Source organism: Dromiciops gliroides, chromosome 3, assembly GCF_019393635.1.
Source record: "Dromiciops gliroides isolate mDroGli1 chromosome 3, mDroGli1.pri, whole genome shotgun sequence".
In the NCBI taxonomy this organism is placed as follows: Eukaryota; Metazoa; Chordata; class Mammalia; order Microbiotheria; family Microbiotheriidae; genus Dromiciops; species Dromiciops gliroides.
Window position 1 is genome coordinate 416480537 of NC_057863.1, and position 18102 is coordinate 416498638.

The window sequence follows — 18102 nt, forward strand, 5'->3', positions numbered from 1 at the left end:
ATTGATGATGGCTTTTTGTATGACCAGTGCTGGATAGTAAGAAGCTAAGCTCCCCTTGATTGTAGAAAGTGATGTTTATCCTAGGACCCAAAATATTACACCCCTAGACCATCAATATTTGAGATATGATGTATAGATATAATTATATCCCATTTCCCCCTCCTGGAGATAGGTAAAGGGCAAAGGAATGGCCCAGGCCCAGCCATTCTTCTGCTCCCCATAGATGTGGAAATTAAAGTCTCCCTTAGAAAAGGGGAGTCCATAATCCAGATCAAATATCTATGAAAGCCTCCCAGGAGCTGGGCCATAGTTTGGTTTGGTTTGGTTTTTTGGTCGGCTAGAACACACAGGCCCCATGGGCTTATGAAGCTATAATATGGGCTGACTGAGCAGGGTATGATTCATGCACTCAGAGAAGGCAGTGGTTCTTTTTCCAAATTCATATAGCAACAGCATTTTCCAATTGTGTTTTGTAGACTCTCATCACCCCACTGTATATAGGGTTTATGAAAATCAATGTCAGTGTCAATGATTTTTTTTTTGCTCTATGAATAGTAAATTACATAAAAATATTATGTACAGTGACTTTGGGCCATTAAAACAGGCTTAACTTCCTCTATTTTCCATAAGTTCCTCAATTTCCTTTGTCCCAGTAGTATCCATACCTTCAGGCTTCTCCTACCAGAACTGACAGGTTAGATCCACTTATATTAAGTCTAAAAGTGATCCATAGCCAAGTTAGTTTGAGAAGCGTTGGTAGAAGTATAACACACAAACCTGGATTTCTGCTTTGTGAATATCAGTAACTACAAAGGATGTCCAGATTAATTTCCTTTATATTCTCCATTTTATAAATGAAAGTGGCAACAATTTCCACATAGAGATAACTCTCATTCATTGTCAATAAAATCATTGTTATTTAGTCATTTTCCAGTCATGCCCAACTCTTTATGACTCCATTTGAAATTTTCTTGGCAAAGATATTGAAGTAGCTTACTATTTCCTGTTCAGACTCATTTTTGAAGATGAGGAAACTGAGGTGAAGAGGGTTAAGTGACTTGCCCAGGGTCACACAGCTAGATACAACATTCTAACTACTATACCACCTATGTGCCCCAAACAGATCAGCATCCCTCTAAAGCCCACCTGGACAACTAGGTGACATAGTGGATAGAGTGTCAGGCCCACTTGGGATGACCTGAGTTTAAAATTAGCCTCATACTTAATAGCTGTGTGATGCTGGGCAAGTCAGTTAATCCTATTTGCCTCAATTCTTTATCTGTAAAATGAGCTGGAGAAGGAAATGGCAAACCATTCCATTATCTCAGCCAAGAAAATCCCCAAATGGGTCACAAAGAGTTGGACAGGACTGAAAATGACTAAACAAAAATAAAACCCACCTCCTTTTCTACCTTCCCTTTTTCTGATGAAACACCATTATCTTTATAGTGAACTAGGTTCACAACCTCAGAGTCATCCTCAGTTCTTCCTTCTCCCTTTTCCCTCATATTCAATCACTTGCAAAATCCTTTCAGTTCTTCCTCCACAGCATCTCTTATAGCCATTTCCTTCTCTCCCCTCACTTTCAGTCAAGCCAACAACCATCCAAGGTCAGTCTCAAATCACCTTTCTCTTAAACTACTGAAAGAGCCTCTTCCTTGGACTTCCTTCCCTTCAGACTTTCCTTGTTGATCTGTCCTCCACATAGCATCCAAAATGATATTCATAAAATGAAGGTATGATTATCTAAGTTTCTTGCTCAAGAAGGTCTAATGGCTCCCTATTACCTCTGCATAAAATATGAACTTTTCTGCCACCTGACATTTAAAACTCTTCATAGTCTCATTCCATTCTTTCAAAACTAATCACATATTGCTCCCCTTCCCACAATTTACATTCTAACCGATCTGCCCTTACTACTCCCAAAGACAACATTCATCTCCCAACTGAGGCTATGCCCAATACCTGGAATATTTGTTCTCTCTTCCTCCTCCTTAGTCTCTAATTTCCTTCAAAACAGAGCTTAGGTAACACCTCTTATAGGAGGATTTTCACAGTCCTCATAGTTATTGGTAGTGTTCTACCCCCACTGAATTTGTTTTGTACTTACTATGTACATATTTCTTATACATACATATGTACATAAATGCGTATATATGTGTATATACACACAGATACATATATGTGTATATAATGTACATATACACACATGTGGTTTCCAATGTGAACATGTGGCTAATGGAAAGTATATTCCTTTAAAAGCAGTAGCTTTCTTCATTAACCTCTAAAGCAGCAGAAAGAAGTAGGCCATTCCCTCCTCTCAGGTCGATGAGTTGTGATTTCTGCCTAACCTATTGTTACAATTCTCTTACATTATGGTTAGTGGGAAGACTAAGACACTGTGGGTTATAAAGGGAAAAGACAGTGAAGATGGCTGCTTACCCAGCACGCAGGAAGTTCTCCCTGGGTTACTTTTGTCATACTGAAACCAGGGAACTTACTGGAGCTATAAGGGGGGAGGTAAGAATCTTCTCTACAAGTAAATGTGCCACAATTTATAAAAACTGGAAGTGGCTTTGAACGAGGGTAGTGGTTAACTGTTTTTGTATCGTAGACGGACCCCTTTGGCAGTCTGGTGAGGCCTAAGAAATGCTTCTAATAATAATGTGTTTAGATACATAAAATACAGTACATAGGCTTAAAAGGAAGCCAATTATATTGAAATAAAGTTATTTAAAAAATTTTTTTAAACCAAGTTCATGGACCCCATGGTAAGAACCCCTATGTACTTAAGAGGAAGGAAAGAATGAGATTTATATAGTGCCTACTATGGATCAGGTACTGTGCTAAGTGCTCTACAAATATTAACTCATTCTTCTCACAACAGCCCTGGAGGTAGGTGCTATTTTGGTTTCCATTGTTATAAGAAACCGAGGCAAACAGGGTTAAGTGACTTGCTCAGGAACATACAGCTAGTAAGTATCTGAGGCTAGATTTGAGCTCAACTCATCTTCCTGAGTTCAAATCCTTCCTCAGATGCTTACTAGCTGTATGACCCTGAGTAAGTCACTTAACCCTGTTTGCCTCAGTTTTCTCATCTGTAAGGTGAGCTGGAGAAAGAAATAGTAAATCACTCCAATATGTTTGCCAAGAAAACCCCAAATGGGGTCATGAAGACTCAGACATTACTCAACAACAAAACTTCCTGATTTTAGGCCCATATTCTATTGTACCACCTAGAGAGAGTGATTACTATTGCTGATACAAGTAAGATTGACCTCAACTTCGTTGCATCTGAGTCAATTAGGATGAACCATATGGAAGGAACTAGTCTTAGTAAAGCTTCAGCAAACAGGAGGACACTTCTGCATCTGTACGCATGACTCAGCACCTTCTCTTGTATCCATGTTGAGTATGTTCTATCCAGTATACAGCCCTGCCCTTCTGGAAAGTTAGCTGGGAATGAGATGGCATTTGTGAGTGATCTCTGCCCCCACCACTCTCCTGGCATCTTGTGTATCCTCTCTGTGTTTGCTATGTGTCCCAGTGTTGATAGTCAGCTGCCTGGAAGGGAATCTGTGATAACAAATCTAACAAATCTAACCAAGAGTCTATACTTTCCCTTTAGGTCAGGAGTTCTTAACCGTGTGTGTGTGTGTGTGTGTGTGTGTGTGTGTGTGTGTGTGTGTGTGTACATGCACACGTACATGCACTCCCACTCACCAGCATGATAGCATGATAGCAATTTTGCAGAGTCCTCAGAATGTTTGTTGCCTACATTTATAATCAGAGTAAATGCAAAGCTTCTGTTAGAGGTTAGTGAAAATAAGGCAATATATGGGCTATTTTTTCCCATCCAAATTCATAGATGCCTGGAAATTTATCCATGAAACTTTTGGAATTCTGTGCATCCCTTTTCTGAGGGTATGTTTGAGGCAGTGCTACATGTTAAGAGTTCTACTAATAATAGTAATCCCATTCCTTCCCCTTAAGCAGCCTGGTTAAATGTAACTTTGAAATTCTAGAAATGGTGACACAGTTACTTGCAGAGCACTGGGTTTCCTGTAGCCTCACACTGCAGTATGATAAAAGGAGCCATGCCAAGAGTCAGCAGTCTCATCTGCCTCTGCACTTTGGCACCCTATCCTCCTCATACTGACACCTGCTGTCCTTCCATCTCAAAGTAGCTCCTCAACATACTCTCTCCCCTTGTCTTTTTTTTTTCCTTTTTGCCTTCCCATCATTACTCAGAGCTTAGAATGTATGTAATCCAATATCTAGTATACAGTAGGCAATTAATAAATGCTTGTTGACTGACTGATTAGGAGACTTCACTCCAAAAGAAGTAGCACTAGTTATTCTTGTTCAGAACTTCAGATAGCTTTCAGAGGCACTCCCCTATCTAGGTGACAGTAAGATTGGAAGAAATAATGACAAATAACTGGTTTCTAGGACTAGTGGAAGACAAATAATAAGAAAGGAGGAAGAAACCACAAGCATAATTAGATTATGGAGATATAACAGCCTGCCATGAGAAGCCTTCTCCTTGATTGGTAAGCAAACACCTGGATAGGAGATTTAATTAGTATCCTACCCCATTGGGATGTAGAAGCTCTTAGTCTTTCAACTATGTTTTCAACCTTTGTTTCTCCTATATTTAGAGAAATGTATCATTCAATTCAACAAAGTATCTATTAAGTATCTAGTATGGGCAAGGCACTAGGCCAGATCCTGGGGATCTAAGAAACAAAATAAAAAACTAGCCCCTGTTCTACCACCCACCCACCCACCCACCCAGCTATCTCTGGAAGCATGCCACAGTGCCAAGAATGCTGGATTTGTGGTCATAGGACCTAAGTTTGGAACCTGGCTCTGACACTTACTACCTGTATGACTTGGGGCAAATCACTCCTCTGTACTCCTCCTCTGTAGAGTAAAGGTAATTAAATAGATTACCCCCTCTGGCCCCTTGCAGCTCTAAATATATGATTCACTGATCTTTGAACATTGTCTACTTTCATAAACATAAGAAACAGAGTGAAAAAATATGTTTGGATCAAACAGCTTTTACTGTTGAAGAGGCAACAAATGAGCCAGCACCTGGTCTCCTTACTTCTTTCTTAAGGCACTGTGGTTGTCATTGATATAGGACTCAATAAATGTTTGCTGCATAAATGAAGAACAAACAGCCACTAAGACAGGGCATCTAGATTAGCCACTCTGTAAACATGTTGGCAGGAAGTTTCTTTCCCCCACAGGGCAACGCATAGAAAGAAGGTAGATCTTATTCAATGAAAGAATATGGAGATGAATTCTCTCTGGCACAAAATGGTTTCTTGTCACCATTTCATGCCAGACTGCATATTTTGTAGAGCAATTTGAGAATGGGAGAGAATAGGGAAGGAAGGGGGAAAAATTTAATTAGTGGTCTATGCTGCTAGTGCCAGTGGAACAAGGCTTGGGTTCCCAGAGGCCATCAGTAAGTAGAACCAACTCAAAAGTTCTGCTAATTTAGCCAGAATATTTATGGATTGTCTTTTGAGACATCTAATGTTCCAGGAAACATGTCATTTCCGTAGAAAGCCTTCTTAAACTGAACTCATTCAGTTTTCAGGAATTGCTTTCTTGAATTAGGGTTTGGCCTCCAGGGGTACATGCAAAAGGCAGAAAAGTGCTGCTAGACTCTATGGAAGGATAGGGGCACTGTTACCTGCCTCTTTCTTCTTTAGTTACTAGTTGTTAATTCCCAGTTCCTCCTATTACCATATGTTTGTACTTGGTAGAGGGTTATTTTGTAGGTAATAGGTGAAGGGATCTTGCTAAAATTGGTGCTAGGTGATCCGAAATTTCTAACTGAATCTACATATGCCTACCTTGGGCCAAATCTGGTTAGATTATCTTTACATGTGGCTATAAGTTAAAAGGTTGTGAACAAGTTTTTCTGCGTCAAGATTTTACTGATGCATTAGCTCTTATCTATGCAAATGTATTACCACTAGAAACTGAGATAATAAAAACCCATGCAAATAATCAGCCAGTATTGTTCCATTACAATCATTCTAGTACTGAAATTATTATGTATATTTCGGATGCTAGTGCTTTTTTCCAATTTAAATTGAAACAATTCTTGAATAATACCATTAAGGGCTTCTCAGGGAGTGTAGAAACATGAGAATTAGATTTCTTTCACTTTATTTTAATTTTATGACTAATAATAACATTTATAGTCATGCAAGCAGGGATAAGGGTAATCAAATCTCACATTTTATGGTTGGAGCTGATAGCTAGAGGGATAAGGAAGAATTCCTTCCACCCCCTATTCTTGCCCTACTTTAATTAGCAAAACTCAAGATGCAATAGCTACCTTGTCCTTTTGAAAAATCAGAAGCTTCCAGTTATCCCAACAGAATGCCAGATTTGATGGGCTTGGCCTCTTGTTTGAAATATTCTTTTCTGAAATCAAAGCTTTGGTCAATTTAACATAGATTAAAGTAGTTAGAAATGTTTAACTGGGTCATCATGTTCTCCTGAACTTGGATATGGAACATGTCCTTATATTCCTCCAAATCCATTGTACAAGCCGATCACTTTTAGACAACATGATTTTTTTCATCCTCTGTCCCAGTGGCTATTATAAAGAGAGAGAGAGGACCTAGAGATATCTCATGTTCTCATTTCTGCCATGAAGAAACTATGATGACAAGGGAGGAGAGTATACCACTTGTTAAATGACATGAATTCAGACTGCATTCCAGGCAGAACTGGTTCATGGAAATGCTTTTCTGTTTTTTAAAGAAATTAAATAGGTATTCAAACTAGAAATCACTTTTTTCCTGCCACATTATAGGGTTTTACTTGATAAGATAAGGAAATAAAATCTTTGGAAGAAGATAGCTTCTTTGGAACCAACTCAAATCAATACTTGGAATAGTCTCATCTTTGCTTCAACATTTCATGATTAATTCCTATCCAGGTCATGATGTAAAAATATAATAGAAAATAAGATACCTTGTCTTTTTCTATTTCTACTTAATCAAATTTTACACAAAATAGCATGGCATCCTCTTCAGGTTTCAGATTGCTCCTTACAGAGAGTTACCCTTGATTCAAGGTACTATGTGGGTCTACATCGCCTCAAAAACATAGGTCTCAGTGCTATGAATAATGTGTTTATCATTACTGATTACTCAGAGGACAGACTTAATCCAAAGCAAAGGTGTTTAATGAAAAAACATAGTAAGAAAAGTGGCAATAGACATCAGCTGCCTTTACTTGGGGCGCACTATCCACAAATAAAGAAACCATCAGTGGGAAGAGTGGACACACCTAAGGAAGACACAGGGGGAAGAAATGTGACCAGGGCACATGCGGGGAGGATTAATTCATAACTCCAATGATACAGTGTCACTGATTGGTTCTGAGGATGTCATCATGTTGTTCCCACTGATTTCATGCAGCATTCAGTCTTTGCCAGGCATGATAGCCTCTGCCAGGCAAGCAGTCTCTGCCAAGCATATAAGTATCGTGGGTAGTCTCTGCTGGTCATTACTCCCTGTTGCTGTCTTAGGGCTGCTGCTTGACAATGCTTCAGTATTCTCCTGGTCACTAATACTCACTGCCAGCTGGGCCTTTATTGAGAAAAGAGATTTTAGGACCTCTGGCCTTGGGTAAAATCCTTATCTATACTTCCACCTTTTTCCCATAAGAGAAAAAGTGGAATCTGCCATCTCTCTTCACTTAAAGCTAGGAGATTTTATACTACAGCTCATTTAAAAGGGCAAAGTCCCCACACCACCTACCCCTTGATAATTTCCCTCTAATAAGGAGATATTGTCATAAGTAAAGGCCTCAGAATTTACTTAGAATCTATCTGATAAAGAGTAAGAAAGTCCTTGCAATTCCAGTTCAATGTACTATTTTTAACTGTATCTAATGAATATCAATTTGTTATCCTTTCACTTAACTAACAAGGTCTCTCTGGGTCCTAGCCCTGATAACCCATGTTTCATAAATTTAGATGGAAGACTGAGTTCTTCAGACCTCAGAGGTCATTTTCAGTCACGGCCAACTCTTCCTGACCCTCATCCCTCTCTTATATAGATGAAGAAACTGAAGTCCAATGATGTTGAATTCCTTAAGGTAATAGAGGTAGCAAGTAGTAAAATGAAGGATTCAAATCCCTTAACTATAATCCAGCACTCTGCCAGATTATTTTCATCTTCCATGCAAAGGAATGAGATAACAAAGGTGCCAGAACAAAAGTGAAGCCCAGGAGGCAAGGTCACCATCTTCTTCTTGCCTGGTCACATTCCTAACTTCATTATGTATATTCCACAAAACTTTCCAGTACTAGAGCCCCACCCTATAAACGTATCACCCTTCAGTCCTTTCAAGAGCCAGGTAATCTCCTGCAAGAACAGTAGGGTCCAAGTTAAGTACTTGCTGGCAGTTAAGTATGTGTGTATGTGGGACAATAATGAAACTTTCCTGTGTAGCTTTAAATGTGAAGCATGTCCATCTTATCTAAATATCACCTAAAACTAGACAATTTGGCTTTTCTATTCATGGGAAATAAGAAATAAAGAAAGTTGTTAATCTATTTGGAACTAAAAATAATAAAAACATACCTTTTGTCTATACTAGGAGACTTGCCCCTTCCCATTCTCTTTGTCATTTGAGTGATATGGGAAAATACAGCATATCTAAGCCAAGCAATAGGCATAGTAAGGAATAGAGCTGATACTCAGGAGCACCTGGGAAAGGTATAAGAGAAAAGACCTGCTGGGAGAGAGTGGTGACAACCAAGAGAGAGAAAATAAAAAACAACTCGGGTTTCGGGTTTTTATTTTTCTGTCTTTCATGGTATAAAAATATTGGAAGACTTATTCCATCCTGGCCTAAAAAAAACCCCAAGGACTGAGACAACATGCTATAGTGATAAGAAAAAGCAGGAAGAAGGAGAGAGAAAGAAAAAAGAGATGCTGCTTCCGTGCACATACTCCCACTCCACTCTGGGTAGTTGGAGGCAGCAGGCCAAGATGGGGACTTGGAGGGAAGGGCCTCCACCAGAGCAATCATCATACTAAAGAATGTAAACAATTCTGGAGTTTACAGCAATCTTTATGGGGAGTATTGCAGCATACTCTTTTCCTTCTATACTTTCTCACTTGATGATGTGGTCAGCTTCCCTGGATTTCATTATCATCTTTGTGCCTTTGACTACCAGATCTATATATTCAGCCCTGCTCTGGCTCCAGAGCTCCATTCACACATCACCGACTGTCTGCCTGACACTGTGGACTAGCTATCCCATAGGCTGCTCCAACACTTTATGCACAAAACAGAATTTATTATCTTTATCCCCAAAGTAGTGTTCTTCTCAATTTCTCCAAATTGGCTTTCTATTGAGGGTGCCATCACCCTTCCCATGACAATTTGATAATCTTGGCGGAATTTGTAACTCCTCATTCTCACTCACCCCACATAGCTAATGGGTTACACAGCTCTGAATTCTCCACTCATACAAGCAGTGCCATGGTCTAGCCTCTTGTCACCTCTCCCCTAGACTATTGTCACAGCCTGCTAATTGTTTTTCCTGCCTCAAGTCTCTCCTTACTTGGACCTGTCCTGTGAATTTCCATAAAATAAATAATATAACAAATATAATAAAATAAATAAATAAATAAAATAAGGAATTTCCATAAAATGCAGGTCTGACTACAACACTATCCTCCTCAAAGCTCTAGTGGTTGCTTCTTATGTCTAAGATCAAGATTAAACTCCTCTGGCATTTTGAACTCTTCATGAGAAGGCCCCTTCCTGTGTTCCCAGTTTTATTATTCATCACTAGCCTTCTTGCTATTTCTCACACATCCCTTGTTCCCTTTAGCCCCCTTGTCTCAAATGTTCAATATGTTGCATTTGCTTTCATTATAAAAAATATAAAATGTTTGTTGACATGGAATTGTTTTAAAACATTAGCTATTTTAAGTATATTTCTGTAAAATTCACAATGATATCAAATGTTTACTAGATCACATACATTTATGCTGTTTGTAAGTTAGCATTATAACTTTTTATAAAAATTATCTTGCTTCTAAAACATTTCTTTTAAAGTGCTGATATTTAAGATTTCAACCAATAGAGTTGTTTAGTTGGCCCACTCTCAATATCCCTACAAAGACAGGCATTCTTTTATTTTCATTTTTTTTCTATTTTTTGTTGGACATTACTCTACAATCTACAGTTCAGAGTGCTACCAAATACATTTGCCTGGGCTCGATTGATTAACAGCTGTTCTGAAGAGATTTTCTTCTTCCATGTGGTGAACCAGGAGGGGTCCTGGACCCCATAAAAGCATTCAGCTATGGCCACACTATGACATTCTCTCTCATAATGTGCTTCTTATTCAGTCCTGTTGTAGGAAAAGGATAAGAAATGAAAAACAGCCATGAAAAACCATGGTATGGGAAAAGAGTTAAAGCTGAAAATAGCCTAAAAATTGGCTTTTGAGTATACATCTTTGTGCTAAAAAAAAAAAATCTGAATTTTTTGGCAAGTGCCAAAGGCAAGGGAGAAAAAAGCACTAATTATATCTGTTTGAAAATTATGAAGACTGAAATCATATTGTAAGACTTGAAATGTTATTTTTAAAAGGCCTATATCTGCAGGTATATGAAAGCACTGAATAGTTACCACCACTTTGAGTGGAAATGGTGAATGATGTCTTGTAGAAGATCCAAGTGGGAATCATTGCTGGTTCATTACTTCAGCCATGGGGCAGACACAGCCCCACTGCTAAAGCTTCCGTTCCACAGCTTGTGCACAGTTTGACCATTGTAGCTACTGACTACACAGCAATAAGCTGACAGCCAATGTCAGCCTGTTCATTAGGAGGTTTCATGGGCATGAACCCTTCCAGGGTACTTCTGGTTTTGGGTTCTTAACCTATTTTGTGTGTCATGATCCCCTTTGGAAGACTGGCCAATCCTGTCGGTCACTTCTCAGAATAATGTTGTGAATTGTGTGAAATAAAATACATAAGACTACAAAGGACAACAATTGTCAAATATTTTAAAAATATTTTAGTTTTTAAAAATTAAGTTCATTGACCCTAGGTTAATAACCACCTTCTTAGTTCATTGGATATTATACTGGCCAATTCAGTTGCCATGTACTGCTCCAGTTTGCTACAGGCAGCTGCAATGTCATAGAACTCACAAGAAGATCAAAAGATAGAAGAAGAGCCCAATGAAGAAACATTCATGTCCATCCTAAGGGGAGAGAATGAGGCAGGAGAACATAGAAACTCTTTTTTTCTTTCTCTATAACTATTATTTCAAATAGCAATTTTCAGTGGTATATAGGACACTGTATTCTTCCAGCCTGTACCCATGTCAAGGACTGGGTTGGGGATGGAGGGAGACCCTGGCCACAGTGTGGTGGAGGTGGGAAGCATATATGTTTGTATATGTATATTTATATCTATTTTTTTTAACTTGAGTCCCATGCATTTGCCAAATGTCCAAATATCTAATCTCCAGCAATTTCTAGGTTCTTCTCTGTAAAGCAGGAGTTCAGAATACATGCCTAATGGGAACCACTTGGAACTTCACATTGCATTGCTGTTCTCCATTAGGGCAAAGTAATCTTTACCCCATTATATTATTAGTATTGCCTATTTTCTAGGCAGTTGGTATTTTATACTCTGATGGATCCAATATTTCATGGATATGAGTACATCCATCACCATACATACACATACACACACATGCATGTGCACATGTATACAAACACACGTGCACACACACACACACATTGAAAAGCTTCTCCAAGCTAAATATATTTGGATTAAACCCAATGAAGGCACATATTCAGGTCCAAATGCTGGAAAATCACCCACTACCATGTGTACACAAAAGTCCCTCTACAAGAAAGCACTGAATATATTTACCAAGTGTAATTAACAGCTTAATGCTTTACAAAATGAGCATAAAAATATTGCAGATGGTGCTTAGACATTAAAATGTGTAGATGTCGCATACATCCTCTTGAGCACAAGTAATGCTCAGTTCGCCTGAATCACTGACTGAGGGAGGCATCTTCCTTCCTTTGATAAATGTGCTCATCTCTCATTAATGCTAATGGAATTACATGTACACACTGTAGAAAAATTATAACCCTATGTGTGGAAATCATTTATTTTAGAAATACAGTAATTTATTCCATCTCCTAATCACTGTTGGCCAGTTTGTCAACTGTGATAGAGGAGAGGGGTTCTTTGTTGAGATGGAGAAACAATATGGTTCTCTAATGTGTTGGGCTTGGTTTTCAGGAAAGTGGTCTTCCAGATTTAGTACACCAAACCCTCATTCTATGAGATTTTTAGCAATTTCAGTAAAGGTGAAAACCTGGTGTTACAGAATCAGGACTGGGCTGGGAGGAGGAAAGGGGAAGGCTTCAAGTCTCTACAAAAGTAAGAATGACCGAACAAACTTATCATTGTTCCATTACATTCATTTCAGAATTACTGGAGTGTTTTTAATGAGAAATAGTAGGGGAAGCTAGGTGGTATAGTGGATAAAGCACTGGCCCTGGATTCAGGAGGACCTGAGTTCAAATCTGCTCTCAGACACACTTGACACTCACTAGCTGTGTGACCCTGGGCAAGTCACTCGATCCTCATTGCCCTGCCCAAAAAAAAAGAAAGGAAAGAAAAAAGAAAAAGAAAAATAGTAGCATATACTTTAAAGACAGATAATTTTAGAGCAGACCATGTTTTCTTTCTTGTCAGTTTATATTTTACTAACAATTTATATATGTGCCAAACTACAAACATTAAAATATACTTAATATTAGCCTTCACCATATACCATGTAAATGCCAATATGAGTGTTAGTTAAATAAATCTTTATCATTCATCTTTGTTTTTAGTTTAAAAAAAAAACTGCAGGGATTCCAGCAATCGTTAAAGCAGTCTCTTGATACATAATCTTGAGAGAATGCATTTATTGAAATTTTCATTTGGTTTGAGAAACATTTATTTACAACAATTGAGGTACCTCCTTCCCTTTTTGCCTTTTAAGCCCCCATGGTTAGAAAGTATTGAGGCATCACAAGCAATTTAATCTTAGGGACAATTATGTTGGGCTCTTGAGAGGCAGAAAAATGGGCTCTTTTCATGGGTTATTTTATGATCAATGTACAGTCTCTTTAAGCCAAATTAAAGCTGTCTGACAACTCATAGATACATCACTGGCTGTTAAAGATGTAGGAGATTGCATAAAAGCTTAAAAAGTACTAGATAATTTCACATCTTCATCGCCAAACACAGTTGGGAAGACCAACATTATTTCAATTCTTCCCCCCTCTTCCATACACACCTTTTCTTAAGAATAGCTTGTTTTGTTCTTGCCCTTTTAAATAATCTTGCCTGTAGCTTTGCTTCCTAGTACACTTTGCTTGATCTTACCCTACCTCAAAAACATATTTATAGGGGGTTCCTTTGTTATATGTATTCACAGAGAATGCTAACAAATTAGAAGAAAGTGCCAGAGGACTCTACATTCCTTGTCCAGAGCATTACAATGGCTTCTGCCTGCATGGGAAGTGTGAACATTCAATTAATATGCTGGAGCCATCTTGCAGGTAACATTTTTCTCCAACTTGTAAAAATTAGTAAGCCAAATATAAAAGGGGGTTAAATTCAAGTGTCTTGGCAGTAGGGACAGCAGTCTGCTTTTAATATGTAATCTTTGGCAAGTATCATGTTCTTCCTCAAATTAAAGTACTTCTAAGCACAGGTAACCTACACTACCAGAGATAACATACAGAGGTGTCTACATGAATCCCATTAATAGTACTAGAAATCATATTGTATATTCCTTACTCCATGGTATGTATTTGTCCTTGAGGCCTTAGTAAACATGACTTTGTAAGAAGTCATATTTTTCTTTTCTTTCTCTTATCTTTTTAAGGGTATTTTTGCCCTCCTGGAATTAAACCAATCTTCACAGAACTAGCAGGAGCTAAGCCCAATCATTTTTCAAGTACTGAAATTCTTATCATAACAAAATTAACCATATGCCCATAATGTCCAATACCACACTGAGCCTCCTGATTTGGGGCCAGTTAGCGATTCCTGAAGTTGGGTACCTCTATCTGCATTGTTAGCATTGTGGAGGTGGCAAAAAATGAAAAAATCGAATGTATCTTGATTTAAATTGTGATGCAGACAGCATTTAATGAAATAAACTCCTGTGAAATTCTCAAGTCCCAATTCTCAGTTTTGTTTGGGTTCCCTTACACCCCTACCTTGCCAAGAATTGTCTTCCCTTAGTGCTTCCCTTCAATGAATATACTAACCCCTGTCTTTTAGTGAAGTCAAGCAAAAGGAACATAACTGAGAAGTTATTTAGGTTGTTATACCACTCTTTGGGAGAGCTGCTGTATTTGAACTATTTCGGAAAGGGTAAAGGCCTTAGTCTATGTTTATAAAGAACTCAAAGAGTGAAGAGCTAAAAAAGAGGTGCAAAATCAATGATAGATTCACCCCAGTGGTTTATGCTTTGATGTATACAGGTTTCTTATACTGTTGCCAGACAGCTCAGTTCTAATATATGAGTTGTCACCCTTGCGCTCCCAAGTGTGGGGTTGTATTAGGTGATCAGCATTCATTCTCCAAGTCTGTTCTTCAGAATTCTATGGCCTCTATCATCATTACCTTTTAAAAATATAATATAAACAACTCTTCCAGAGCATTAGTTATTTTGAATAAGCAGACTACTTTGTGACCAGTGAAGTATATGTTACCTTTAATGCTCTTCTACTCTGTGGATTTTCAGCATTTATTCTGGGCATAGAAGTGGGAATTTATTATCCAAAGAACAAAGGAAAGTATCCCATTTGTTATATCCTAGTGTCATCAGAAACAAACCTTTTCCCAAGCAATCATGTTGACATAGGTTGATTAAAATTCTAGTTAAACAAAACTCATGACTTACTTACAGAAATATGGAAAGAACGACCATCCCCAGGGACCCATTGGCTTTCAACGTTGTCTTCAAGGACAAATTTTTTTTGTCTGGCTTCCTCTCCAAGGAAATCAATCCTGAGACTATAAAAAATTGACCTTCTGCCTCCAGAAACAAACAAAAATCTTAAACCATCCACAAAATAAACAATTGAGCACCTTGCTTACAAAGTACTCTTATATAAAATATCATGAAACCTTGTAGTCATGCTGTTGTCACCTGCTGGTAGTCCCTACAGCTGGGGAGGCCAAGACCAGTGGATTACTTGAACTCAGGCATTCTGAATTATGGTAGCTTAATCTGATCAGGTGTCTTTCAGCAATTTGGTGAGCCCCTGGGAGCACAGGGACACCAGACTAACTAGAGAGAGGTGAACTGGCCCAGGCTGGGAAAAGGGAGTGGGTCAAAGCTTCTAGATCAGCACTGGGATAGGACCCATGAGTTGTCACTGCATTTCCAGCCTGAGAGTGATAAGGATACCCAATTTCAAAACAAAACAACCCTGACTCAGCAGCCATAGTTAACAGGGCAGTATATCTCATTCTAGGTGTGATGCGGGCTATACTGGACAACACTGTGAAAAAAAGGACTACAGTGTTTTATACGTTGTTCCTGGTCCTGTACGATTTCAATATGTCTTAATAGCGGCTGTGATTGGAACCATCCAGATTGCCATCATTTGTGTTGTAGTACTCTGCATTACAAGGTGAGTAACTGTATTCTTTGATAGCAGAAAATGAATGGACATCTTTGGTTCTCTCTACATTAAACCTAATGGCCTTGATTACTTGAGTCCCTTTTTGGATGCTCCTTTGCCAAATGCCAAATGACATCAGTCATTCAATGGTTTCTAGTTTCTTTGCTATAAAATAAAAGTTTGGATACCTACCTAATGCGAAAGACTTGGAACTTGAATTGCTCCCCATTAAAGTAGATACCTGCTTTTAAATTATCAGTTATTAGTTTTATTTCTATTCTAAGCAGATACATTTATACTCTGACACATTTTATACTCTGCTGAAACCAGAATTTTACCATTATCAACTAATGAGAATGTAACCTTTTCAAACTTCAACCTATGTAATGTTTGTCTATATTTACTCACAATTCCTTCAAGGATAATTTATCCAATATGCTTGAAAACTTTCTTTGTTCTTTTAGCATTTTGGTAGTACCAGGATCTCATTTGTCTGTTGTCTTTCAGAATATGTTAGGCATCATGATGTTACCCAACAATAGTTCTATTGGTACTGTTGTTTTCTTTGGCTCCTTCACAGAATCACTGAATTTCAGAGTTGGAAGGAGCCTTAGCAACAGTCTACATGAATCCCTACTTGAACAAACATTTTCTCTATTACTTACCCAATAAGTGGTTATCTAACCTTTACTAGAAGACCTCCAGTTAGGGGGAACCTCTCCTGAAGTGGCCCATTTTGCTTTGGGATAATTCTAATTGTTAAGCAGTTTTTCCTTATGTTAAATCTAAAATTGCTTTGTTCTGTAAGTTTTGACACATTTTTTCTAAGTTCTGTCATCTGGAACAAATAAATTAAGTCTAATTCACCTTCCATATGAGAGCCCTTTAAATACAAGAGGACAACTATCGTGTTGCCACTAAGTTTTTCCTTCTCCCAGCTAAATATCCCCAATTTCATCAACTAATCCTTTTATGAAATGATCTTCAAAGAATCTTCATTATCTTAGTTACCTTCCTCTGGACATTTTCAAATTTATCAATGTTTTTCCTAAAAGGCAGCACCCAGAACTAGAAACAGCCCAAACATAGTCCACTCAAAGCAGAGTACATGATAAATGTCACCTCCCTTAATAAATTCTCAGATACTCTGCCTATCTTAATACAATCTAACACTGCATCAAATTCCTTATGTGATATATCACAGTATTGACTCACATTAAGACTGCAGTCCTCCCAAATGCCCAGATTTTATTTTCAGACAAATTGTTTAGCCATACCTTTCCCTACCTTGTACCTGAATTTTTTAAATGTTAAAATAATCCATATTACTTTTTATCTTATGAAATCATTCTAGTATTCCATCAATCAACAAGTATTTATTAAGTACTTACTATGTTCTGAGGACTATTATTATCCTGTATCCTATGTTCTCTAATCCACTATCTAGTATGTTAACTATCTGAATAGATAAGTATGCTTTGTCCCTCTTTATGCAAGTCATTGATAAAAATCTTAACTAGCACAGAGACAACCCCAGTCCCCTAGAACACTGTAGAGTCTTCTTTCCAAGAGATATACCCAGGACAAAGTAGCTTAATAAATACTTATTCATTGATTTGGTAAGGTCATTAAACCAATTTCAAATCCTCCTACCTAGACTATCTCACATATCTCTCTCTTCTAGAATAGCATGAAACTGTGTCAAATATTATGCTAAAATCTAGATAAACTATTTATAGCATCCTCTGATCCACCAACCAGCCTTATAATATTTTTTTTTGTTCTTTTTTGTGGTGAGGCAATTGGGGTTAAGGGACTTGCCCAGGGTCACACAGCTAGTGAGTGTCAAGTGTCTGAGGCCAGATTTGAACTCAGGTCTTCCTGAATCCAGGGTGGGTACTCTATCCACTGTGCCACCTAGCTGCCCCATATAACTTTGGTTTTTGTTTTTGTTTTTGTGAGGCAATTGGGGTTAAGTGACTTGCCCAGGGTCACACAGCTAGCAAGTGTTAAGTGTCTGAGGCCAGATTTGAACTCAGGTCCTCCTGACTCCAGGGCTGGTGCTCTATCCACTGCGCCACCTAGCTTTCCCTATAACTTTGTTTTTAAGGAGGGAAAAAAAAAAGGAAAATGAGCTTTAAAATGTATTTTAATTTAAATATAAAAGGAGACTTTTAACCACAGAAATATAAGGGAAATGAAATAGTACTCACAACAGAAACTAAATAAACAAATAAATACCCTTGAGGTACAAAATGCAACATAAGCCTCCAAGGTACAAGAACAACTATCTAAAGAAGTTCTTGTTATGAGAGCTAGAGTGGTGCTTCAGGTCCTTCCTACCCAAAACACTGAATTAAGTGTCAGAGGCTT

The 18102-nt window shown here is 38.1% G+C and overlaps 1 protein-coding gene across 1 annotated transcript in view; it reads left to right on the plus strand.

Moving 5' to 3' along the window:
- Window positions 1-18102, plus strand: part of TMEFF2 (transmembrane protein with EGF like and two follistatin like domains 2) — a 310630-nt gene that overhangs the window by 282714 nt on the left and 9814 nt on the right. The window contains exons 8-9 of the mRNA XM_043997782.1: window positions 13524-13647; window positions 15580-15738. Coding sequence (XP_043853717.1) covers window positions 13524-13647; window positions 15580-15738 — 283 coding nt within the window. The remainder of the gene's footprint in view (window positions 1-13523; window positions 13648-15579; window positions 15739-18102) is intronic.